At 51.6% G+C, this 24,737-nt stretch overlaps 1 protein-coding gene across 1 annotated transcript in view; it reads left to right on the plus strand.

The window, feature by feature from the left end:
* The window catches only part of GARS1 (glycyl-tRNA synthetase 1), a 31,179-nt gene extending 9,260 nt beyond the window's left edge, over positions 1-21,919 (plus strand). Inside the window, exons 5-17 of the mRNA XM_048511451.1 lie at positions 442-530; positions 1,701-1,777; positions 3,991-4,136; positions 6,666-6,815; positions 8,251-8,413; positions 10,949-11,113; positions 12,523-12,630; positions 13,591-13,736; positions 16,035-16,120; positions 18,452-18,561; positions 18,665-18,758; positions 21,093-21,283; positions 21,591-21,919. Coding sequence (XP_048367408.1) covers positions 442-530; positions 1,701-1,777; positions 3,991-4,136; positions 6,666-6,815; positions 8,251-8,413; positions 10,949-11,113; positions 12,523-12,630; positions 13,591-13,736; positions 16,035-16,120; positions 18,452-18,561; positions 18,665-18,758; positions 21,093-21,283; positions 21,591-21,716 — 1,651 coding nt within the window. The 3' untranslated portion in view covers positions 21,717-21,919. The remainder of the gene's footprint in view (positions 1-441; positions 531-1,700; positions 1,778-3,990; positions 4,137-6,665; positions 6,816-8,250; positions 8,414-10,948; positions 11,114-12,522; positions 12,631-13,590; positions 13,737-16,034; positions 16,121-18,451; positions 18,562-18,664; positions 18,759-21,092; positions 21,284-21,590) is intronic.
* The last annotated feature ends 2,818 nt before the right edge of the window (positions 21,920-24,737 follow it).

A 24,737-nucleotide genomic window follows, 5' to 3' on the forward strand; every position in this document is an offset into this window, starting at 1 on the left:
GCATCGGTAACTTTGTGACCGCGAGTATCAAGATTGGTAGCCATAAATCACTCTCTCCTCAAATCTGTCCAAGCCCTTTAAAGCTATCCAGGTTAGTGGCCATCACCACCTCCTGTATGCATATTCCAAACACCAATCTCACGACTACGTGAAGAAAGGAGGATCAAGATTGGTAGCCATAAATTGACTTCTCCTCCATAAATCTGTCCAAGCCCCTTTTAAAGCTATCAGGTTAGTGTATCACCACCTCCTGTGGCATATTCCAAACACAATCACCACAGATTCACGTGAAGGAGGATCAAGATTGGTAGCCATAAATTGAGTTGCCTGGAGGAGCATTGCTCATTTTTAATAACTGTGATTTTTTTTCCTCACCTGCAGATTGACAAGAGGAGATCTTGTCTTGACTCTTGTGTTGATAATGTCGTATTTCTCTTCTAGGACTTCTGGCCACGTAGACAAGTTTGCAGACTTCATGGTGAAGGATGTGGTTAACGGGGAATGTTTTCGAGCTGATCACCTCTTGAAAGGTACGTCCAAGCTGTCTGGAATAATTTCTTGATGCAGATCTGTCATGCTCCAAAACCTTCAGCCAAAATTGGATCCTCATCATAGCCTAATAAGTTTCTAACTTGATTTTGCAGTGTAGGTGTTGTCCCAGGTTGACACATTTGCATGGAAGTGGCATGTTTTGAGGTCCCCCAAGCCGTCAGCTCTATCAAAGCTACCTTCCTCCCTTGTAAGAAGAAAGCTGTGCTTGTGTATTGTAAGGCAGAGGAGGAATTCTGGGTATCCCCATTCAATGAAATCTTGCCTTGATTGAGGCTCCTGTTGTTTAGGAGATTGGATCTCCTGTGGTTGATGGAAGCAGAGTCGTCTCCTGAAGCGGAGGAGGATATTGTGACTTAGGTTGTTCATCTCTCTTGCAGTGTAGGTGGGTGACAACGTAGGAGGGCACCAACATTTTGTAACTCTCTTCACAGGATATTGTCTATCCTCTTCCGTTTCCATCTTCCACTAGCATTCCCTCAGTGATCCCTCTGCTTTGCCCAATATTGTTTTTATGTTTTGTATGTATTTTAGCTCTGGTTTTATTTGTTTCAGTGATTTTTGGTAAGTTTTAATGGTTTAATGGTTTTAATGTTTTAATGGTTTTAATGGTTTTAGGAGCAGCAGTGGCGCAGGAGGTTAAGAGCTTGTGTGTCTAATCTGGAGGAACCGGGTTTGATTCCCAGCTCTGCCGCATGAGCTGTGGAGGCTTATCTGGGGAATTCAGATTAGCCTGGGCACTCCCACACACGCCAGCTGGGTGACCTTGGGCTAGTCACAGCTTCTCGGAGCTCTCTCAGCCCCACCTACCTCACAGGGTGTTTGTTGTGAGGGGGGAAGGGCAAGGAGATTGTCAGCCCCTTTGAGTCTCCTGCAAGAGAGAATATAAATATATATAAATAATAATGATTCTTTTTGTATGTGTGTGTATTCTGATTTAGCTACCTCAGGGGGCGGAAGGGCAAGTTCTAAATCTGGCTTTCCCAAGGCACCCTTTCCAGAAGGCTGTCTACCATTATTGACCTCCTTGAGAATCCCAGAACAATTTTTTCCAGGATCCTCGGGGTTCCCCAGAATGCGATTTGAAACCTGCAACTCCCGTTGTTATGGTTTGTGTTTTGGTGATGCTTCTCCCTCCCCCTCTCTTGCAGCTCATTTACAGAAGCTGATGTCGGACAAGAAATGCTCAGCTGAGAAAAAGGCCGAGATGGAGGGTGTGATCACGCAGGTCAGTGTGCAGCTTGGTAAATGGAGGAGGCAGCGCCAAAGTTTCTAAAATCTAAGAGGGAGAAGGAACAGCAGCCTGGGATGCCACATTCCACTTGAATAACTGTGAACTTCCTTCTCATCTCACTTCAGCACTGACGTTTGGGACTCTTTAGTTTGGAGAGGAGACGTCTGAGGGGGGATATGATTGAAGTCTATACAATTATGCATGGGATAGAAAATGTTGACAGAGAGAAATTTTTCTCTGTTTCTTACAATACTAGAACCAGGGGGCATCCATTGAAAATGCTGGAGGGAAGAATTAGGACTAATAAAAGGAAACACTCCTTCCCGCAACGTGTGATGGGTGTTTGGAATATTCTGCCACAGGAGGTGGTGATGACCACTAACCTGGATTGCTTTAAAAAGGGCTTGGACAGATTTATGGAGGAGAAGTCGATCTATGGCTCCCAATCTTGATCCTCCTTGATCTCAGATTGCAAATGCCTTAGCAGACCAGGTGCTCGTGAGCAGCAGCAGCAGCAGAAGGCCATTGCTTTCACCTCCTGCACGTGAGCTCCCAAAGGCACCTGGTGGGCTACTGCGAGTAGCAGAGAGCTGGACTAGATGGACTCTGGTCTGATCCAGCTGGCTTGTTCTTATGTTCTTATAGTTTATAGGATGCTTGTTTGCTTTACGCCCCAGAGTGTGGATTCAAAAGGATTCCAAACCGGGAAGGCAATAGGTGGTCGCAGAGTGCAGTCTGGTTTCTTTCTGAGCAACATTTCATGTGCTTGTTTTAACTTGCAAGGTTCATAAACGGCATGAACCCTACCTACACCAGGTTGCCCCCTTTCCTCTTCTCTGGTCTCCGTTTGTAAATAAGTGCCCTGTGACCATCCACAGAGAAAAGATAGGAGGAAGTTCGTTCCAATGGAATTTTCACCTATAAGTCACCTATGGTTCCTGAACTACTGCACGAATATAACCAGATCAGAGGAGTGCAGGAGCTAAGGAGCGCCTCTGCCCCTTCCTGAACACCGACTGGGCTTGTGGCTCAGAGGCAGAGCGTCTGCTTTGCATGCAGAAGACTGTTAGAAGAACCGGGCAGTAGGTGGCGCGGCAGACCTCTAGCTTGGGTTCTGGAGAACTGATGCCAGTTTGAGCAGACACCCCAAGGCCCCTTCCACACGTGCAGAATAAGGCACTTTCAATCCACTTTCACAGTTGTTTGCAAGTGGGTTTTGCTCTTCCGCCCAGTAAAATCCAGCTGCAAAGTGCATCAGAAGTGGATTGAAAGTGCCATATTCTGCATGAGTTGTTCCACCAGGCTTTTGGAGAAACCAGCCGCTGAGTGTGCCCCCTCCCCTATATCATCGGGACCCATTACTGGGATATGTGGGTCCTTAATACCATCAGGACCCGCTACCTCTCCCTCCCCCTCCTAGGAGGATTAGGTTTAGGTGGGAGGCCATCTTAGGACACAACCGTTTTATTATATTTATGGAAGTCTTGTTATGATGTTTTTATCTGTGGTTTTATGTTGTACACCGCCCAGAGCCCTTCGGGGATGGGGCGGTATATTAAATTAAATTGATGATGGTGGTGGTGGTGGTGCTGGTGGTGATGGTGGTGGTGGTGATGATGATGATGATGATGATGTGCGGAAGGGACCCGGCTGTGATAGATAGACTCAGGTGCGTAGCCATATTGGTTGGAAGCAGCAGGGGGAAAAGTTTGAAAAAACTTTACAAGAATAAAACTTAGTGGGTCTTAAAGGTGCCGCTTGACTCCAAGCTGTTTTGCGATGGACCAGGAATGGGATTCAGTAGAAACCAGCTTCATATGTGCTCCGTGTGTACTATTGCAGCGTGTCCGAGTTTGCTCAGCTCTCCGGCTGGTCAGTGAGCGCAGGAGCCACCATGTGATTGCGAGCAATTTATAATTCTCATTTTCCACACCGTCTTTTCCTTCCCTCGTTGCAGTTCCCGGTTTCAGAGCCTCGTTATTCTGTGGCATCTGGAAGAATTCTTTGGATGTATTTGTAGAAAGTCATTCATGTATATCTTTCATGTTACTTCTACGAAAAACAAATGCTGTCGTAGCCTCCTTGTTTCTTACCCTTGCAGAGGTTTGTGGGACTCCGTGTCTCGTTCCAGCAGAATGGAGATGAGCGGGATCTCTTGTTGCTGGCACACTTTGCTAATCCTCTCTTCGTGTCTTTGTTCCTTCCAGTTGGACAACTACGGCCAGCAAGAGCTGACGGATCTGTTTGTGAATTACAACGTGAAGTCCCCCATTACAGGAAATGACCTCAGCCCTCCTGTCTCTTTCAACCTGATGTTCAAGACTTCCATTGGCCCCGGAGGAAACATGCCCGGGTACGTTTCGCACGCGGGTCGCTCTCTCCTGCTTTCTGCGCTTCGTGAGGGTTACACATTCTGGGACCCTCGGCCAAATGCATCTTCAAGTAGCTTGCTTCTCATTGGTCTGGACCCTACACCTAGAGTCCCTGATCTTTTTGAGTGTGTGGGGACTTTTGGAATTCTTACCTAATTTAGAAGAAGAAGAAGAAGAAGAGTTTGGATTTGTATCCCCCCTTTCTCTCCTGCAGGAGACTCAAAGGGGCTTACAATCTCCTTGCCATTCCCCCCTCACAACAAACACCCTGTGAGGTAGGTGGGGCTGAGAGAGCTCCGAGAAGCTGTGACTAGCCCAAGGTCACCCAGCTGGCGTGTGTGGGAGTGTGCAGGCTAATTTATTTCATTTATTTATTTATTTCATTCCATTTTTAGACCGCCCTCCCCTGGAGGGCTCAGGGCGGTGTGTATCAGTGTCAAATATAAATATAACAACAAAACAATCTAATGCAGTATTAAATTCACAGAATGTAAACAACAATTTAAAATTCACAGATGGCGACTTATCCCAACCCCATTCCCGCTCACAGGAGACCTAGGTGATATGAGGATCTGATGGTCATCCCGGCTGGCCAAATGCCTGGCAGAACAGGTCCATTTTGCAGGCCCTGCGGAAACTCTGTAGGTCCCGCAGGGCCCTGGTCTCCTAAGGGGGCCTGTTCCACCAGGTAGGAGCCAGGGCAGTAAAAGCCCTGGCCCTTGTTGAGGCCAGCCGGATCTTTTTGGGGCCAGGGATTTCCAGTAGGATCTCCTCTGCAAAACAGAGGGCCCTAGTAGGGCAGTACGGGGAGATGCGATCCCTCAGATACGTAGGCCCAATGCCGCTGATGGCCTTAAATGGGGTGGCTGCTTCTGCAAACCGGCTGCTGCAGGACGTGGCGCCAGATACAAAATGGTTGCCGCAGCTGCCAAAGCCACGCTTTAAAAAATCTGCACAGCTGGTAAGAAGCTTTTTTGGGCAAAAGCCCCGCCTGGCCGTGGTGAATGCCAAGGAAGGTGTCAGTGGAAAACATGGAACCCACGGGTGTCATGTTGGGGAATTCCTCCAATCCTTGGAAGGGAAGGAATTACATGCCCAAACAGCAGTCATTTCAGATGGTGGAAGGACACGGTTGTTGGTGTGCTAAGCCTGGCATCAGAAAAGGGCTTAATTTCTCAGGGGCAGAGATGTCATTTCTCATGTTAGATTGGGAAGGTACGGCAAAGGGTGAGAAACCAGTGTTGCTTTCCACGTGGAATGTGAGCAACGTGGAAGCACGTGATGTCTGTTGGGAAGAGCATTTATTTATTTGTTGGGTGGGTGGGTTGGATTTATAGGCCGCCTCATCCCCAAAGGGCTCGAGGCGGCTCACAACATACTGTGCACCAACAATCCATAAAATGCATAATAACAATCTCATTAAAACAATTCATTAAAACAATCAATTAATTTAAGAATAGCAGCAAATTACTTTAAAACTAAAAGAGTAACTCTTGGAATCTACACGGAGGTTTTATTAGCAACTTCCTACACTATTCTACGGACTGGGAAGGCTAAACCCAACCTATTCTTTGTGTTTTATGTATAGCTGGCAGGCTGTGAGGGAATCCCAAGGGAACGGGGGCCCAGGGGAGCGACAGCGTGACATCATTTCCGGGGAAAACGTGAAAGTGATATCCCACCTGTCTAGGAATGATCAGAAACATTATGGTAAAACCAGATAATTGCTGGTGATCCCTAGAGAGGACCAGCATCACGTCCAGGTTTTCCCTGGTCTCAGACTGGCATCTCGTGGACTAGTCAGTCGTGTTATCCAATTTTAAGATCAACGTGGAATCAATTTCCAGAAGGCAGCAATTCTTCAATAGGCTGCAGCAAGACCATGAGCTGTGAACTTGGGCTTCAGTTCACAAACACAGGTGAAGGAGGGAGTCTGTGAGGGAGACGGGAGGCTGAAGTCTCCAATTCCCACTTGGGATGAAAGGCGGGCCGAGTGCCTGCGAATTAGCTGTGATATTGCATGTCTCAACTGCCAAGCGTGTCGCCTTACAGAGAAAACAGGTGTCAGGTCCATGCCTGTCAGTGTTTAGAGGTCTTGCTGTGTGGGAATTGCAAATGTTTCCTGTAAATGCTTTCCTGTTTCCCTCTCCCCTCCCTGGCAATTCCCTGGCGCCAGCCCTCCTGCGGGAAGGTGCGAACGTTCCCAGGTTTCTTGAAGCTCTGTAGTGCAAATGTTATACACTTTGTGAAACACATTTGGTGGGAATCAAATGGGAGGGGGATTGAACGATCTAATCGCTGGATCTAAGCGGGAGAGCTTAGATTCAGCTTCTTCTGTTACTCTTCGCGTTGTAGAAATAAACTGCTTTAGGACTTTCCTACGGTCTCTGTTATTTCCACGTTCGAGAGCCTGACAACAGGAACATTCATCTGCTCTGTTGCTCGCTGTGCCGTTTTCCTTCCTCCCCAGCAAGCCTTTTACTGTCCTCTGCTCTGTTTTTTATTCAAAGGTATCTGAGGCCGGAAACTGCACAAGGGATCTTCTTGAACTTCAAGCGCCTCTTGGAGTTCAACCAGGGCAAACTGCCGTTCGCTGCTGCTCAGATTGGGAACTCCTTCAGGAACGAAATCTCGCCTCGCTCAGGGCTCATCCGAGTCAGGTGTGGTGGAAGATACATTGATTTTACTTCTTTATGTTCTTATTTATATATTGATCTTACTTCATTTATGCCCCACCTTTCTTTCCAATGGGGATCCTAAGTGGCTGGTATCATTTTCCTCCATTTGTCCTCACAACAACCCTGTGAGGAGAGCGTGTGAAGATCTCTCAGATCCTAGCTCAACTCTCCACCCACTATACCACATTGGCTGCAATTTTTGCAAACCCTATTATTTGCTTTTGAAGAAGTTATCTATTTAAAATACCGTATATACTCGTGTATAAGTCGACCCGCATATAAGTCGAGGCACTTAATTTTACCACAAAAAGCTGGGAAAACTTATTGACTCACGTATAAGTCAAGGGTGGGAAATGCAGCAGCTACTGGTAAATTTCAAAAATAAAAATAGATACCAATAAAATTACATCAATTGAGGCATCAGTAGGTTAAATGTTTTTGAATATTTATTTCAAAGAAAAACAGTAAACTAGCTCTGTAAGTGGAAAAGAGGGTCAACAAGAACAATATGGTATCAACAATAACTTTAAAAGTACAAAAACCTTAGCTCAATCAGCCACCAAGCTAAAACACAAGAGTTAAAATCCTCCAAAACTGGATTCCTCCTCATCATCTGTATGCCCAAATGTAACCCAACTTAGATTTTAAGAGGGATATTATCAGAAATGGAAAATCTACTATTAGCTTCCATTGTAAACAATGGGGGATGGGGCACCCCTTTGGGGATCAATAACTTTGGATCCCCTGACCCAAACTTCACCAAACCTGGCTGGTATAATAAAGATCTCTCCTGATGAGACCATTAGAAGCTTGGAGATGCTATTCAGAGGGTCCAAAGTTATGGACCCTCAAAAGGGTAGCCCCATCTACTACTAGCTCCCATTGAAAACAATGGGGAATGGGGGCACCTCCTTTGGGGTTCCATAACTTTGGACCCCCTGAACCAAACCTTACCAAACTTGGCTGGTATCATCAGTAGTGTCTTCTGAGGGTACCCTGAAATTTTGGTGTCGCTAGCATAAATACTGCGCCCCCTGCTGACCGGCAAAGTAAAAACACACAAAAAAATTTAATTTCCCGCATATAAGTCGAGGGGAGCTTTTTCATTAAAATTAATTTCATTAAAATTTCATTAAAAATGTGCTGAAAAATTCGACTTATACATGAGTATATACGGTATTTCCTTTTTGAGGAAGTTAACTATTTAAAATACATTTAAATCGTTGTGTAGCTCAGATCCTCTTCTTTCAGCTTTCACTGGAGTTGGATTCCCAGACTATGGTGGGGGCTGGTTAGCTTGTTTATCTGGGCCTCTGCTGGGCAATTTGTGTCTCCCCCCCCCCACACACACACTTTGGGGGAAACACCCTGCTGCTAATAAACTCTAATCCTAGGGTGCAATCTTTTTTAAAAAAAGAGAATTCACTATGGCAGAAATCGAACACTTTGTGGATCCCAGTGAAAAGCACCACCCCAAGTTCCAGAATGTCGCTGACCTCCAAATCGTCTTGTACTCCTCCAAAGCCCAGACCAGCGGGCAGTCAGCTCGTGCCATGCGCTTGGGAGACGCCGTTGAGCAGGTAATGGTGGTCATCCTTTGGGGAAGAACGGGAAAGGGGGCATAAGGCTGGCGTGGCTCCACTTGTTAGTTGATTAGCTGGCTAGCATTTTCTCTTGGCTCGGAAAGCGGTGGTTCGTAACCTTTCGTTCTGGACTGCCATGATGTATGCGACATAATCGTTGACTACTCCTGAAACCAAAAAAATCTGAACATAGGAAACATAGTATTCCGAACAAAGCAACTTTTTATTTCTGTATGTGTATTTATGATGCATGCGTGTAAGACACAGATGTGGTGAATCTACTCCATTCTCTGTGCCTGATGATGATGATGAAGAAGAAGAGTTTGGATTTATATCCCCCCTTTCTCTCCTGCAGGAGACTCAAAGGGGCTTACAATCTCCTTGCCCTTCCCCCCTCACAACAAACACCCTGTGAGGTAGGTGGGGCTGAGAGAGCTCCGAGAAGCTGTGACTAGCCCAAGGTCACCCAGCTGGCGTGTGTGGGAGTGTACAGGCTAATCTGAATTTCCCAGATAAGCCTCCACAGCTCAGGCAGCAGAGCTGGGAATCAAGCCCGGTTCCTCCAGATTAGATACACGAGCTCTTAACCTCCTATGCCACTGCTGCTCCAAGTTCTTAAAGTCAGGATTGATTACTCTTTAGAAGGAGGAGGAGGAGTTTGGATTTATATTCCCCCAGCCCTTCTCTCCTGTAAAGAGACTTGGCTTACAAGCTCCTTTCCCTTCCCCCACCCCCACAACAAACAACCTGTGGGATGGGTGTGGCTGAGAGCTCCAAAGAACTGTGACTAGCCCAAGGTCACCCAGCTGGCATGTGTGGGAGTGCCCAAGCTAATCTGGTTCACCAGATAAACCTCCACAGCTCAAGTGCCAGAGCAGGGAATCATCCGGTTCTCCTGTGATTAGAGCGTGCATCTGCTCTGTGTGTGTCCCCTTTCTCTGGCAATTGCAGATGGAGAAAACCAAATGCCTTAAATCCTAAATGTGTCTGAAGTAGGTGTATCAAATGAGGACTCCTCCCTTTGAGAACTACAGCTTGTTCACTGAAGCTGTATGGACCCCTGAATTAAATTGAGTAAACTGTGATTAATTCTTCTTCTTCTTCCTCCTCCTCCTCCTCCTCCTCCTCCTCCTCCTTCTTCTTCTTCTTCTTTTTCTTTTTCTTCTTCTTTTTCTTCTTCTTCATCATCATCACAGTTTAACCAATTTAACTTAGTATTCACACTTATTAGTATTTTTTTTAAAAAATACTTTATTTAAATTTCAACATATATAGAAAGAAAAAAGCATTTCATATCCTATTAGTGTTATAGGTAACAATATCGTGCACAAAACAAAAATATTTCCATTTCTCTGGGTATGCAGCTTTTGACAGTCAGATATTTGTTCATAAATATACATTGTTTGTAGCTTAAACAAATAAATCTGAAGTGTATACAGTCGCCAAACAAATAAGTCATATTTGTTACCATAACTAAAATAAATAAGAGTACAGTGTTGAGTTTGAGAATAGAAGAGAGAGAGGGAAAAGAGAAAAGGGAGGGAAGGGGGCTAGCCGTATTAGTATTTATATGGTGTGTAAGGTAGCCAAAAAGGACGCGTCAGCAGTGCCATTGAAATCAAGAATCTCTGAATACCAGTGAAAAACACCATCCCATGTTCCAAAATAGCTGACCTCCACATCACCTTTTTGTTTTAAGGAAAGGTAACTTGTGTCATCTGAAAATTGCATAGAGATTCCATGTGTTCCTGTCATGATTGATGCAGCATTGTTAGCATCTGGTCTCTGAACTGGAGTATGCCTCTTCTTTCCAAAGTGTAATCAATGCCTAGGGCAATGATGGCAAACCTTTGGCACTCCAGATGTTATGGACTATAATTCCCATCAGCCCCTCCCAGCATGACCAATTGGCCATGCTGGCAGGGGCTGATGGGAACTGTAGTCCATAACATCTGGAGTGCCAAAGGTTCGCCACCACGGGCCTAGGGTGTAATCAATACTTCAGATGTAGTCTCTGAGCTGGAGCAGGCCTCATCTTTCTAGGGCATATAATCAATGCCTAGGGCAGTGGTTCTCAACCTTCCTAATGCTGTGGCCCTTTAACACAGTTCCTCATGTTGTGGTGACCCCCAACCTTAACATTTATCCATTTTACTGATGGAGAACACTGATGCAGAGAGTCTTAGGCGACCCCTGTGAAAGGGTCAATCGACCCCCAAAGGGGTCACGACCCATAGGTTGAGAACCACTGGCCTAGGGGATAATCAATACTTCAGATGTGGTCTCTGAGCTGGAGTAGGCCTCATCTTTCTAGGGTGTAACCAATGCCTAGGGCATAGGTGTCAAACTCACGGCTCTCCAGATGTTATGGACTACAGTTCCCACCATGCCCTGCCAGCATCATGCTGGCAGGGGATGATGGGAACTGTAGTCCACAACATCTGGAGGGCCACAAGTTTGACACCTGTGGCCTAGGGGGTAATCAATGCCTCGGATGTGGTCTCTGAGCCGGAATATGCCTCTTCTTTCCAGGGCGTCATCAATAACTCGGTGCTGGGCTACTTCATTGCCAGAATCTACCTCTTCCTTGTCAAAGTGGGCATCTCCCCGAGCAAGCTTCGCTTCCGCCAGCACATGGAGAACGAGATGGCTCACTATGCCTGTGACTGCTGGGATGCAGAGTCCAAAACATCCTACGTAAGTGACTGACTGGCTGGTGACGGAGAAACTCTTGAGTTCAGAGAACGTGGGGTTGTTTTCCCCAAGAGCCTTATAGCCTCACCTAGAGTGCATTCTGATAGAATTAAAACACTCTCTCTCTCTCTCTCTCTCTCTCTCTCTCTCTCTCTCTCTCTCTCTCTCTCTCTCTCTCGCAGTAAACCCATTGCGGTGGGGAAATGCAAAGGGGTCTAGAAAAGGAGGGGCGAGTAAGCATTTCCCCCTGCAGTGGGCTTTATTGATGTTTACCCAGGAGGCATTAATTGAAAATGCTGGGGGGAAGAATTAGGACTAATAAAAGGAAACACTTCTTCACGCAACGTGTGATGGGTGTTTGGAATATGCTGCCACAAGAGGTGGTGATGGCCACTAACCTGGATAGCTTTCAAAGGGGCTTGGACAGATTCATGGAGGAGAAGTCGATCTATGGCTCCCAATCTTGATCCTCTTTGATCTGAGATTGCAAATGCCTTAGCAGACCAGGTGCTCAGGAGCAGCAGCAGCAGCAGCAGCAGCAGAAGGCCCTTGCTTTCACATCCTGCACGTGAGCTCCCCAAGGCACCTGGTGGGCCACTGCGAGTAGCAGAGTGCTGGACTAGATGGACTCTGGTCTGATCCAGCAGGCTAGTTCTTATGTTCTTACCCCCACCCCCCGCTAACCCACTTCCTACCTGGAGCAAATGTTGGTGTCTTTTTCTGGGTGAGCATTTCTCCCCTCCCCCTGCATTGCTTCTCTGCTCATCCTCTGTCGCCATTCTTGCTGTGGCAGCAGCAGGTAGCTGCCAAAATTTGGGGCCAGGAGAGGAGGAGACTTGGGGCAGCTTCAGGTGTGGTGGGGCGGCTTAGCTGATAAGCTGACTGGTGGTGAGTATGTGTCTTTGAGGGCTGAAGACGGGGGGGGGGCTCTAACTGTGGGAGGGGGGGAGATCCGGGGAGTGGGAGGCTGTTTCCGGGGCCGGCGAGGCAGCAAAGTGCTCCTGCCTTGATGGGTCTACTTGGGTCAGGGGGAGGCCAGGCGGGAGAGAGGTTGGAATGTTGGGACGACAAACTTCCCACCAATGGGCACGCAGGACTCGCTTCATGAGTGGGAAGTGAGTCGTCGTGACATTCCATCCCTTTACTCAATTACGTATCAATCATGTATGTACCTTTGTGTACAGACACCAAGATGCACATTTCGTGTATTTGACTTGGGTACTCTGGTCATATTCTTTCACTTTTAGTGACAGGTGCATGTTTGCATAGACTTGCATCCTGGGAAGGAATTTTGGGGTTGAAATCTGAAGGTGCAGTTAAAGAGTGGGTGCTGTTGACGCGGACTCTCTGCGCCCAGTCTGGAATACTGTTAGGGGATGCCCTTCAGACCAAAGTTGAATGCTCTTTTTCAGGGCTGGATCGAGATAGTTGGCTGTGCCGACCGCTCCTGCTACGACCTCTCCTGCCACGCCAGAGCCACCAAAGTTCCTCTCGCTGCTGAAAAGCCCCTGAAGGAGCCCATATCCTTTGGAAATCAGGCAGTTCTTTGGCACGGTCGATTCCCTCCTGGCAATAAATAACTCCGAGGGAAAACACAAGGAGGATGTGCTTTAGTTTTTTGGGGACTGATTTCTCACGAGTAATGAAAGTGACACAACTTTCAGAAGTGATTTCAAGGATCCTGCTTGTAGCTTTGTGGCCCTGACTTTGGTTAGTAGCAGGGGGGGGGGGGGATTGGGCTGGTTGGCTTATTGACTTCATTCATCGCCCACTTTTGTCCCCTGTGGGACATTTTATGTGGGGGAAGTTAGGCTAAAAGTGGGCAGGCCTCAGGTCCGTCCACCCCCTGGCAGAGTGGGGATTCCAACTTGGGTTTTGCAGATCCTAGTCTCCGATGGTCTAACCCCTCCACCACATTCCCCTAGATCAGGGGTCTGCAACCTGCGGTTCTCCAGATGTTCATGGACTACAATTCCCATCAGCCCCTGCAGCCCCAATTGGCCATGCTAGCAAGGGCTGATGGGAATTGTAGTCCACGAACATCTGGAGAGCCACAGGTTGCAGACCCCTGCCCTAGATCAGCTTCACTCACTGGTTATTGTGCTCCCTTTGGAAACTCCCAGTGCTGATGTAGCCGGGATAAATCTTGAACCTTTGGCCGCATGGGTGTCTGGAAGGACCTGAGCTCATTTGCTGATCCAAGGCAAGACACTTCTAAACGCTTCTACCGGATGTTGGAACTCAGTTGCAGCACTAAACAAACGTAGTGATGTAGCCACGGTTTTTAGTTTGCAGGACCTGGGGAAGGCTTTTAAGGATAGGACATTTTGGAGCATAGTTCATCCGTAGTGGCGCCATAAGTCCAGAGCGACTTGATGGCACATGACCGCACGCAGCACCATTTCCCCACTAGTTTGCCATGCAACGCAGTCTGCAAAAAACGCTGTGTTCCTGCTTGGGCTCCTTAATGCCACCTCCACAGAACAGCAAACGTAGTCCAGTTTGAAGCAAATAAGGGAGCCATCGGCAGGGCCTATAAGAAGGACGCCAAACTGGTGCTGGAATACCTTGCCATCTGTGACGAGTGTTACATCAACGAGATGGAGAAACTCTTGAATGAAAAAGGGTAAGTGATAACAGAATATTTTGGACCTCCCCAGACCCACCTATATCAGTGGACTTTCTTCTAACACACCACCAGGGGGCACTCTTGAACTGTCTGTTGACATAAGAGTTTGAATATTCTGTCTATGGGGGGGTGGGGGAGTCTGTGTCCTCTTTTGCTGTGGATTTCTATGCTAAAAGGGGGAAGAGGGTGACTTTTAAAAAAGAAAGATGGGCATTCAAATAAGGCCCCTTCCGCACATGCAGAATAATGCAGTTTCAATCCACTTTCACAATTGTCTGCAAGTGGATTTTGCTATTCTGCACAACGGCAAAGTGCGTTGAAAGTGGATCGAAAATGCATTATTCTGCATATGCGGAAAGGGCCTAAGTGGGCTATCATAACACTCCAACTGCATTAAATGTTTACTGGCAGATGCACTCCCTTATGTTACTTGTCAAATGGTTACTTTTATGTTTTTGTCTTTTAAAAAGGAAGAAGTTCTTATCCTCTACTTCAGGGGTCCCCAAACTTTTTAAACGGGGCCAGTTCACTGTCCCTCAGACTGTTGGAGGGCCGGACTAAAAAAAACTATGAACAAATTCCTATGCACAAATGATTGTAAAATGTTTGATTTCACCTTTCAGCCTTTCTGTCATGGTCTATTTTTAGAACAGTGACCAAAGTATGTCAAGTACAGGGTGGGCTCCAAATATTGTTGGGGAGGCTGTGGAATACCTTCCTCTGTAAAAAAAAAAAAAAAAAAAAAGCAGAAATTTCCCAATGAAGCATTCCATCTAACCCAGGATCAGGTATCTTCCTGGGTTCTTCCCTCCCTAGCAGCCAGCGAGCGATTCGCCAGCCTGGCTGATGCCAATGGGAGTGAGGCGGAACAGAAAGCCTGAGAGCAACACATGGAGTAGCTGAGAGGGAAGGGCGGAGCAGGCGTTGCCACATGTAAGGTTTCCAACTCTGGGTCAGAAAATTGGGGGTGCCCATCATGTAATTGCAATCAACAGCCGTTGGGGCCGGTTCCTCCTCTCCCTCGAGCCCCCACTGCACATGAATGGAGCCATCGCCGCCATGCCTGGCGGGCCGAATAAATGCCTTCAGGGGGCCACATTTGGCCCCCGGGCCGTAGTTTGGGGACCCCTGCTCTACTTAATAAGGTTTTCATTTAAACTGTAGCCTTAAGTCTTAAGCCGTGTTGAGTTCTGGACACATTTTAAATAGTGATTGGATGGGATTTATAGTTTATTTTTGCATTCTGATGCATTCGAACGTTATTTGCTTATGGTGTGTTCTTGTCTGTGGCTAGATCTGATGTTTATATTCCATTGTGACCGATGGTTGCAACATTAAATTTGGTTCCAGCTTTGGTTGGACTTTGACAGCATTGTATCAGCTCTCCATTAGAAATAAAACAAAACCCACTGTAGAGAGTGTGGCTGCTGTGGGCAGCTGAGGTAGGGAAAATGTGGGGAAACCAGCAGCTCTGTTGGTGTTGTGCTGTATAGGAGCAGCAGTGGCTTGGAGGTTAAGAAGTGTATCTAATCTGGAGGAACCAGGTTTGATTCCCAGCTCTGCCGCCTGAGCTGTGGAGGCTTATCTGGGGAATTCAGATTAGCCTGGGCACTCCCACACACGCCAGCTGGGTGACCTTGGGCTAGTCACAGCTTCTCGGAGCTCTCTCAGCCCCACCTACCTCACAGGGTGTTTGTTGTGAGGGGGGAAGGGCAAGGAGATTGTCAGCCCCTTTGAGTCTCCTGCAGGAGAGAAAGGGGGGATATAAATCCAAACTCCTCCTCCTCCTCCTTCTCTTCTTCTTCTTCTTCTTCTCCTTCTTCTTCTTCTCCTCCTCCTCCTCCTTCTTCTTCATTGGCAACAGCAGAAGAAGAGTTTGGATTCCCCACCTTGCTCTCCTGTAGGGAGACTCAAGGCAGCTTACAAGCTCCTTTCCCTTCCTCTCCCCGCAACAGACCCCTTGGGAGGTAAGTGGGGCTGAGAGAGTTCATACAGAACTGTGACTAGTCCAGGGTCACCCAGCTGGAATGTAGGAGTGGGGAAACAAATCCAGTTCGTCAGATAAGAGTCTGCTGCTCATGTGGAGGAGTGGGGAATCAGCCCGGTTCTCCAGATTAGAATCCACCTGCTCTTAACACCATGCTGTCCTCGTCCTTTAGCTTGGCTCTGCTTGGCTGCTGGGGGGACCCCTTCTTTTCCGCCCACTGTCAGTTTCCTACTTCCTCCCCTGCCCCCCACCCCACCCCGACCCAAACCTGCCTCTGACTTTGAATCCCTTGTTCTCCTCCTTGGCAGGGAAATAACCATTGAAACTGAAGGGAAAACTTTTCAATTAACGAAGGAGATGGTCAGTGTGAAGAGATTCCAGAAAACACTGCACGGTATGAATTAATTTTTCTCCTAAATGTCTGTCTGTCTGTGCTTGAAGTGGCTTTCCATAATCTTTCCAAGGTCACCCCTCAGAATTGCAGTGAAACAACATCACGTCACTGTGTCCAAGTCTGGCCCTTATGTACACCAGCTCACATTCCAGCATAACCCTCTTTGGAAACCATAGTGGATCAACGCTCCTTCTTTCCAGATTGCAGCACTGAGAGTCATAAGTCATCGAAAGGAAGTGCCAGCCCTCCTCACGTCACCCTGATCCCGTCCGTCCGTCCCCCTTGCTGTTGCCTTGGAAAGAAAATAAAGAAGATGGGAGGTCTGGTCACAAGGCCATTCCCTCCTGTGTTTTGTCTTCACGCAACGTGTGATTGGTGTTTGGAATATGCTGCCACAGGGGGTGGTGATGGCCACTAACCTGGATAGCTTTAAAAGGGGCTTGGACAGATTTATGGAGGAGAAGTCGATTTATGGCTCCCAATCTTGACCCTCCTTGATCTGAGATTGCAAATGCCTTAACAGTCCAGGTGCTCGGGAGCAACAGCCGCAGAAGGCTATTGCTTTCACATCCTACCTGTGAGCTCCCAAAGGCACCTGGTGGGCCACTGCGAGTAGCAGAGAGCTGGACTAGATGGACTCTGGTCTGATCCAGCTGGCTTGTTCTTATGTTCTTATGTCTCTAGTTATTACAGGGTGGAGACAGTAGACAGAGAACTTTATCTCCCACAATACAGTATGTCCTGGGCATCAGTGGCGTATCTGCAACGGGGACAGGGAGGTAAAATGACCCCGGGTGCAACAGGGGGGGCAAAATCACTCCCTGGTGTGATCCCCCCCACACCGGCCTGGCTCAGAAGCAGGCCTCGCTAAGCCCCCACCCCGCTCCCTTGCTACCTCCTGCCCTCCTCGAGCCCCCCACCCACCCCTCAGCCTCCTTGCAGGCTACCTGCAGGTGCCGCAGCACCTGTCCAAGGGTCTGGGGAGGGCAGGAGGCAGCCTGGAGGGAAGCTGGGGGGATGGGGGTGGGCGACTCCGACTGGTGCCGCTGCGGTGCCTGTCCAAGCCACCACTGCCCTCAAGCCCCACCTCCGAGCACGCGGGGTGTGTGTGTCCGGGGCAGGTGTTGTCCCCGGGCGCCATTTTCCCCCCGATACGTCTCTGCTGAACATAAGAACAAGCCAGCTGGATCAGACCAGAGTCCATCTAGTCCAGCTCTCTGCTACTCGCAGTGGCCCACCAGGTGCCTTTGGGAGCTCACATGCAGGAGGTGAACGCAATGGCCTTCTGCTGCTGCTGCTGCTGCTGTTGAGCACCTGGTCTGCTAAGGCATTTGCAATCTCAGATCAAAGAGGATCAAGATTGGTAGCCATAAATCGACTTCTCCTCCATAAATCTGTCCAAGCCCCTTTTAAAGCTATCCAGGTTAGTGGCCATCACCACCTCCTGTGGCAGCATATTCCAAACACCAATCACACGTTGCGTGAAGAAGTGTTTCCTTTTATTAGTCCTAATTCTTCCCCCCAGCATTTTCAATGGATGCCCCCTGGTTCTAGTATTGTGAGAAACAGAGAACAATTTCTCTCTGTCAACATTTTCTATCCCATGCATAATTTTATAGACTTCAATCATATCCCCCCTCAGACGTCTCCTCTCCAAACTAAAGAGTCCCAAACGCTGCAGCCTCTCCTCATAGGGAAGGTGCTCCAGTCCCTCAATCATCCTCGTTGCCCTTCTGCACTTTTTCTATCTCTTCAATATCCTTTTTGAGATGTGGCGACCAGAACTGAACGCAGTACTCCAAGTGCGGTCGCACCACTGCTTTATATAAGGGCATGACAATCTTTGCAGTTTTATTCTCAATTCCTTCCCTAATGCATCCAGTGGAGTTCGTGGTTAGCAGTCTCAGGAATGGGAAAAGGGAAATAGTTCTTTATGCAACAAGTGATTTAAAATGTGGAATTCATGGCCAGAAGGCGAAGTGAGGCCCACAGGCATAGACTCCTTTAAAAAGAGTTCAGACAGAATTTGTGGAGGAGAGGGTTATCAGTGGTTCCTGTTCACGGTGACTCAAGAGGACCTCCATGTTCAGCAGCAGTAAACCTCTGAATCCCAGTTCCAGGATTCGACCTCAGGGGAAGGCCTTGATCTCGGTGCTCTCTTATTAGCCCTCCACAAGATCTGATTGGCCACCGGGTGGGACAGAATGCTAGACTAGATGGACTTTCACTGGTGTGGTCCAGCAGGACGTTAGCTCAGCCCTGGTTTCTGCGGGATTCTCGCCCAGAAGATGGGCTCTTGTTCCAACTCGATCTATCCTCTTGGTTTTCCAGTGGAAGAGGTTGTTCCAAATGTGATCGAGCCCTCTTTCGGTATTGGAAGAATCATGTACACGGTCTTTGAGCACACGTTCCGCATTCGGGAGGGAGACGAACAGCGAACGGTAAGTCGGTAACAGTCCCGCATGCAACTCTTCTCTTGGAAATTATTTATTTTACTTCACTTATCTCCCACCCGGGGGATCTTCCTTTTTCTCTTTGAACCAGTACTTCAGCTTCCCTGCTGTCGTGGCTCCGTTCAAGTGTTCCGTCCTTCCCTTGAGCCAGAACCAGGAGTTCATGCCCTTCGTGAAGGAACTATGTGAGTAGCCCCATTCCTGGGCCTGTGATTGTGGGACAGGCGTCACAGCTGCAAGAGATCATTCCTGTAGGCCTGGGCAGCTATGCATGTGTTGCAGGAAAACATTTTTTAAAGAGAGAGAAGTTCTCTGTACGAGGGCGCGAAAGCAACCCGGATTGTTTCCATGGGCTCCGATCGCTGCCTGAATGGTACCTGTTAGATTTCAAACAGTGCCTTCTGCAGTGCTCAGTGGTAGATATACATGAAGAAGAAGAGTGTGGATTTATATCCCCCCTTTCTCTCCTGCAGGAGACTCAAAGGGGCTTACAATCTCCTTGCCCTTCCCCCCTCAACAAACACCCTGTGAGGTAGATGGGGCTGAGAGAGCTCCGAGAAGCTGTGACTAGCCCAAGGTCACCCAGCTGTAGGAGGCTCAAAGGGGCTGACAATCTCCTTGCCCTTCCCCCCTCACAACAAACACCCTGTGAGGTAGGTGGGGCTGAGAGAGCTCCGAGAAGCTGTGACTAGCCCAGGGTCACCCAGCTGGCGTGTGTGGGAGTGTACAAGCTAATCGGAATTCCCCAGATAAGCCTCCACAGCTCAGGTGGCAGAGCTGGGAATCAAACCCAGTTCCTCCAGATTAGATATATGAGCTCTTGACCTCCTGCGCCACTGCTGCTCCTGAAGAACACCTTTTTCTCAGCGTTTCTGTATTTGTGGAAGATATGAACCTGAGGATCTTTCCCATTACATGCTGTCCTGTCCCTGATACTCGGCAATAAGTAAAAGATTCTTGAAGCCAATATTACCCAGGACAGCTTTTTTGTCTGAGGATGAGAAATTGACTTTTTTACTATCTGACATTGATTCCTATGTTTCTTACAAGATGGCTCTTTTTGCCCTGGCGACTAGGAAATTGCGGGCAGAGTATTTAAAGCACTGTTTGAGCTGATGGTTCAATGAGCTTGTGGTCAACTTAGTTTACTATGAAGAAGCTGTAAAAACACCCGACGTGGAAAGTATTTGATGGGGCATTTTAATTCGGATATAGTGAATATAAATCATGTATATTTTAACCGAAAGATAAGTTTATTATTTTAATCTGCATGTTTTAACTTGGATGTGTACTTGGATGTTATAGCCAGTGGCTCAAACGATAAATCCTACTTCACTTGAAGGGTGAAAGGCACACACAGGAACGGGAAAAAGGGAAACAAGTTCCTTTGTGACACCTGCAATCTGTTATGCTGCGGGGAATCCACCAATAACTCCCCAGACACTGATACCAACCAGAAACTATGCATGTTTACTCCTTTGTTTGTCCAAAGCCGAATTTGCATTCAGGAAATTAGATTCAGACACCGGGTGAGTGGTGAGTTTGGGGACTGTGCAGACTATAAGGAAGCTTTGGACTTCTCCGGTTTGGTTAAAGGTGGGTTTTTTAAAAAAAGACTCCACCTTCTCCACAAGGCTGCAGAAACATCCAGCATTCTAAATTCTTCTTCTTCTTCTTCTTCTTCTTCTTCTTCTTCTTCTTTGGGGGGTGGGGGGGGGGGGGGGTGGGGGGGGGGGGGGTGGGGGGGGGGGGGGGTGGGGGGGGGGGGGGTTGCGGGGGGGGGGGGGGTGGGGGGGGGGGGATTCTTCTTCTTCTTCTTCTTCTTCTCCTTCTTCTCCTTCTTCCTTCTTCTTCCTTCTTCTTCTTCCTTCTTCTTCTTAAGAACATAAGAACATAAGAACAAGCCAGCTGGATCAGACCAAAGTCCATCTAGTCCAGCTCTCTGCTACTCGCAGTGGCCCACCAGGTGCCTTTGGGAGCTCACATGTAGGATGTGAACGCAATGGCCTTCTGCGGCTGTTGCTCCCGATCACCTGGTCTGTTAAGGCATTTGCAATCTCAGATCAAGGAGGATCAAGATTGGTAGCCATAAATCGACTTCTCCTCCATAAATCTGTCCAAGCCCCTTTTAAAGCTTCTTCTTCTTCTTCTTCTTCTTCTTCTTCTTCTTCTCTTTTTCTTTTTCTTTTTCTTCTTCTTCTTCTTCTTTATTATTATTTATTATTTATTATTATTATACTTGTATACCGTCCTCCCCCGGAGGGCTCAGGGCAGTGAACAACAAAATATACAATAGAGCACAAAATAAAATCAATAGTACCAAAGTTAATTAAATAAGTAATTATGTAAATAAACACCATGCGCTTGATTTGTGTAAGTGAGGGCTTCTAATTCTGAGCATATTAGTAGGGTCTAATTCTAAACATATTAGTAGCTTTTTTTTCCTTCCAGGACTCAAACCTCCTTGCAAACCGATCTGAACTGCAAACCTCCCTGTCTCTTCTTCTTCCTCCCTCCAGCCGAAGCGCTCACGAGAAACGGAGTCTCCCACAAGGTGGATGATTCCTCTGGCTCCATCGGCAGGCGCTACGCCCGGACGGATGAGGTCGGCGTGGCTTTCGGGATCACCATCGACTTTGACACCGTCAACAAGGCCCCCCACACGGCTACCTTAAGGGACCGTGATTCAATGCGCCAGATACGAGTGGAGGTACGAGCATGTTTGGGGGATATCGGAAGTTCAGCTTGCTTTGATCATGCCTGGCCAGAGCATGCCCAACTGGAGGGGGTGGGGGTGGGGTGGAGACTAAAGATACATCACACTGGATGAAAGAGTAATTGACAATGGATGGTAGAAAGAGAAGAAGAAGCAGAGTTTGGATTTATAGCCCACCTTTCTCTCCTGTAAGGGAGAATTGAGCCTAGTTCAAAGGATTAGAGTCTTCCAATCTTGACCACTACACTATTTTGGCTTTCAAGGATCACCTGACTGTCTGAGCCCCTTTCCTTCTCTTTAGATCTCTGAGCTTCCAATCATAGTTCGGGACCTTGCAAACGGCCACGTGACTTGGGCCGACCTGGAGGGAAAGTATCCGCTCTTTGAGGGACAAGAGACTGGGAAGAAGGACACCATAGACGAATGACGCTCATGACCGACAAAGAAACCTCACCAAGAAAAGTCCACTTTTTACTGTTCACGAAAATTTCTCACGTGTATTCTTCAAAATCGCATTGTATGCGTGCCCAGGGACATGTTTTGGTTATTTTTTCCCCCCCTCCCTCCACAACGGCTGCCTAATTTTAACTCCCGTCTCCAGTAACTGCAATTAAAGTGAATGAGAATGCCCTTGCGTTTGGCTTGATCTCTCTGCCCACCGCGCCCTTGTGGTGTCGGATATTCGCTCCAATGCATTCCACAAACAGACTGTGGACAAACAGTCCGAGCTCCCTGAAGCGATAACCTGCCCGTGCATCCTTTCATGGTAACAGCCTTGTGAAAATGTCACCTTTCGCTGCCTGCTTGGCAGAGCAGAAACTGAAAGGGAGACTTAGGCCCCTTCCGCACACGCAAAATAATGCGTTTTCAAACCACTTTCACAACTTGGGTGCTGTGTGGTTTCCGGGCTGTATGGCCGTGTTCTAGCAGCATTCTCTCCTGACGTTTCGCCTGCATCTGTGGCTGGCATCTTCAGAGGATCTGATGGTAGGAATGGAAAGCAAGTGGAGTATATATACTGTGAGGTCAAAAGGTGAGGCCCTCTGACTTCTCAGGCTACAGACTTCTTTGTGACTCACATACCAGGCTACTCTATTCAGATGGCCTCACCTTTTCACCTCACAGTATATATACTCCACTTGCTTTCCATTCCTACCATCAGATCCTCTGAAGATGCCAGCCACAGTTGCAGGTGAAACGTCAGGAGAGAATGCTGCTAGAACACGGCCATACAGCCCGGAAACCACACAGAACCCCAGTGATTCCGGCCGTGAAAGCCTTCGACAATATACTTTCACAACTGTTTGCAAGTGGATTTTGCTATTCCACACAGCTTCAAAGAGCACTGAAAGCAGTTTGAAAGTGCATTATTCTGCATGTGCGGAATGAGCCAGAGTGCCCAGCTTGGGGGGGGGGGGGGGGGGGGGGAGGGGGTGGGGGTTGGGTGGGGGGGGGGGGTGGGGGGGGGGGGGAGGGGGGGGGGGGGGGGGGTGGGGGTAGGGGTGGGGGTGGGGGGGGGGGGGGGGGGGGGAGCTGGGGGGGGGGGGGGGGGGGGGGCGGTGGGGGGTGGGGGTGGGGGGGGGGGGGGGTGGGGGGGGGGGGGGGTGGGGGGGGGGGGGGGTGGGGGGGGGGGGGGGTGGGGGGGGGGGGGGGTGGGGGGGGGGGGGGGTGGGGGGGGGGGGGGGTGGGGGGGGGGGGGGGTGGGGGGGGGGGGGGGTGGGGGGGGGGGGGGGTGGGGGGGGGGGGGGGTGGGGGGGGGGGGGGGTGGGGGGGGGGGGGGGTGGGGGGGGGGGGGGGTGGGGGGGGGGGGGGGTGGGGGGGGGGGGGGGTGGGGGGGGGGGGGGGTGGGGGGGGGGGGGGGTGGGGGGGGGGGGGGGTGGGGGGGGGGGGGGGTGGGGGGGGGGGGGGGTGGGGGGGGGGGGGGGTGGGGGGGGGGGGGGGTGGGGGGGGGGGGGGGTGGGGGGGGGGGGGGGTGGGGGGGGGGGGGGGTGGGGGGGGGGGGGGGTGGGGGGGGGGGGGGGTGGGGGGGGGGGGGGGTGGGGGGGGGGGGGGGTGGGGGGGGGGGGGGGTGGGGGGGGGGGGGGGTGGGGGGGGGGGGGGGTGGGGGGGGGGGGGGGTGGGGGGGGGGGGGGGTGGGGGGGGGGGGGGGTGGGGGGGGGGGGGGGTGGGGGGGGGGGGGGGTGGGGGGGGGGGGGGGTGGGGGGGGGGGGGGGTGGGGGGGGGGGGGGGTGGGGGGGGGGGGGGGTGGGGGGGGGGGGGGGTGGGGGGGGGGGGGGGTGGGGGGGGGGGGGGGTGGGGGGGGGGGGGGGTGGGGGGGGGGGGGGGTGGGGGGGGGGGGGGGTGGGGGGGGGGGGGGGTGGGGGGGGGGGGGGGTGGGGGGGGGGGGGGGTGGGGGGGGGGGGGGGTGGGGGGGGGGGGGGGTGGGGGGGGGGGGGGGTGGGGGGGGGGGGGGGTGGGGGGGGGGGGGGGTGGGGGGGGGGGGGGGTGGGGGGGGGGGGGGGTGGGGGGGGGGGGGGGTGGGGGGGGGGGGGGGTGGGGGGGGGGGGGGGTGGGGGGGGGGGGGGGTGGGGGGGGGGGGGGGTGGGGGGGGGGGGGGGTGGGGGGGGGGGGGGGTGGGGGGGGGGGGGGGTGGGGGGGGGGGGGGGTGGGGGGGGGGGGGGGTGGGGGGGGGGGGGGGTGGGGGGGGGGGGGGGTGGGGGGGGGGGGGGGTGGGGGGGGGGGGGGGTGGGGGGGGGGGGGGGTGGGGGGGGGGGGGGGTGGGGGGGGGGGGGGGTGGGGGGGGGGGGGGGTGGGGGGGGGGGGGGGTGGGGGGGGGGGGGGGTGGGGGGGGGGGGGGGTGGGGGGGGGGGGGGGTGGGGGGGGGGGGGGGTGGGGGGGGGGGGGGGTGGGGGGGGGGGGGGGTGGGGGGGGGGGGGGGTGGGGGGGGGGGGGGGTGGGGGGGGGGGGGGGTGGGGGGGGGGGGGGGTGGGGGGGGGGGGGGGTGGGGGGGGGGGGGGGTGGGGGGGGGGGGGGGTGGGGGGGGGGGGGGGTGGGGGGGGGGGGGGGTGGGGGGGGGGGGGGGTGGGGGGGGGGGGGGGTGGGGGGGGGGGGGGGTGGGGGGGGGGGGGGGTGGGGGGGGGGGGGGGTGGGGGGGGGGGGGGGTGGGGGGGGGGGGGGGTGGGGGGGGGGGGGGGTGGGGGGGGGGGGGGGTGGGGGGGGGGGGGGGTGGGGGGGGGGGGGGGTGGGGGGGGGGGGGGGTGGGGGGGGGGGGGGGTGGGGGGGGGGGGGGGTGGGGGGGGGGGGGGGTGGGGGGGGGGGGGGGTGGGGGGGGGGGGGGGTGGGGGGGGGGGGGGGTGGGGGGGGGGGGGGGTGGGGGGGGGGGGGGGTGGGGGGGGGGGGGGGTGGGGGGGGGGGGGGGTGGGGGGGGGGGGGGGTGGGGGGGGGGGGGGGTGGGGGGGGGGGGGGGTGG

Source organism: Sphaerodactylus townsendi, linkage group LG11, assembly GCF_021028975.2.
Source record: "Sphaerodactylus townsendi isolate TG3544 linkage group LG11, MPM_Stown_v2.3, whole genome shotgun sequence".
In the NCBI taxonomy this organism is placed as follows: domain Eukaryota; kingdom Metazoa; phylum Chordata; class Lepidosauria; order Squamata; family Sphaerodactylidae; genus Sphaerodactylus; species Sphaerodactylus townsendi.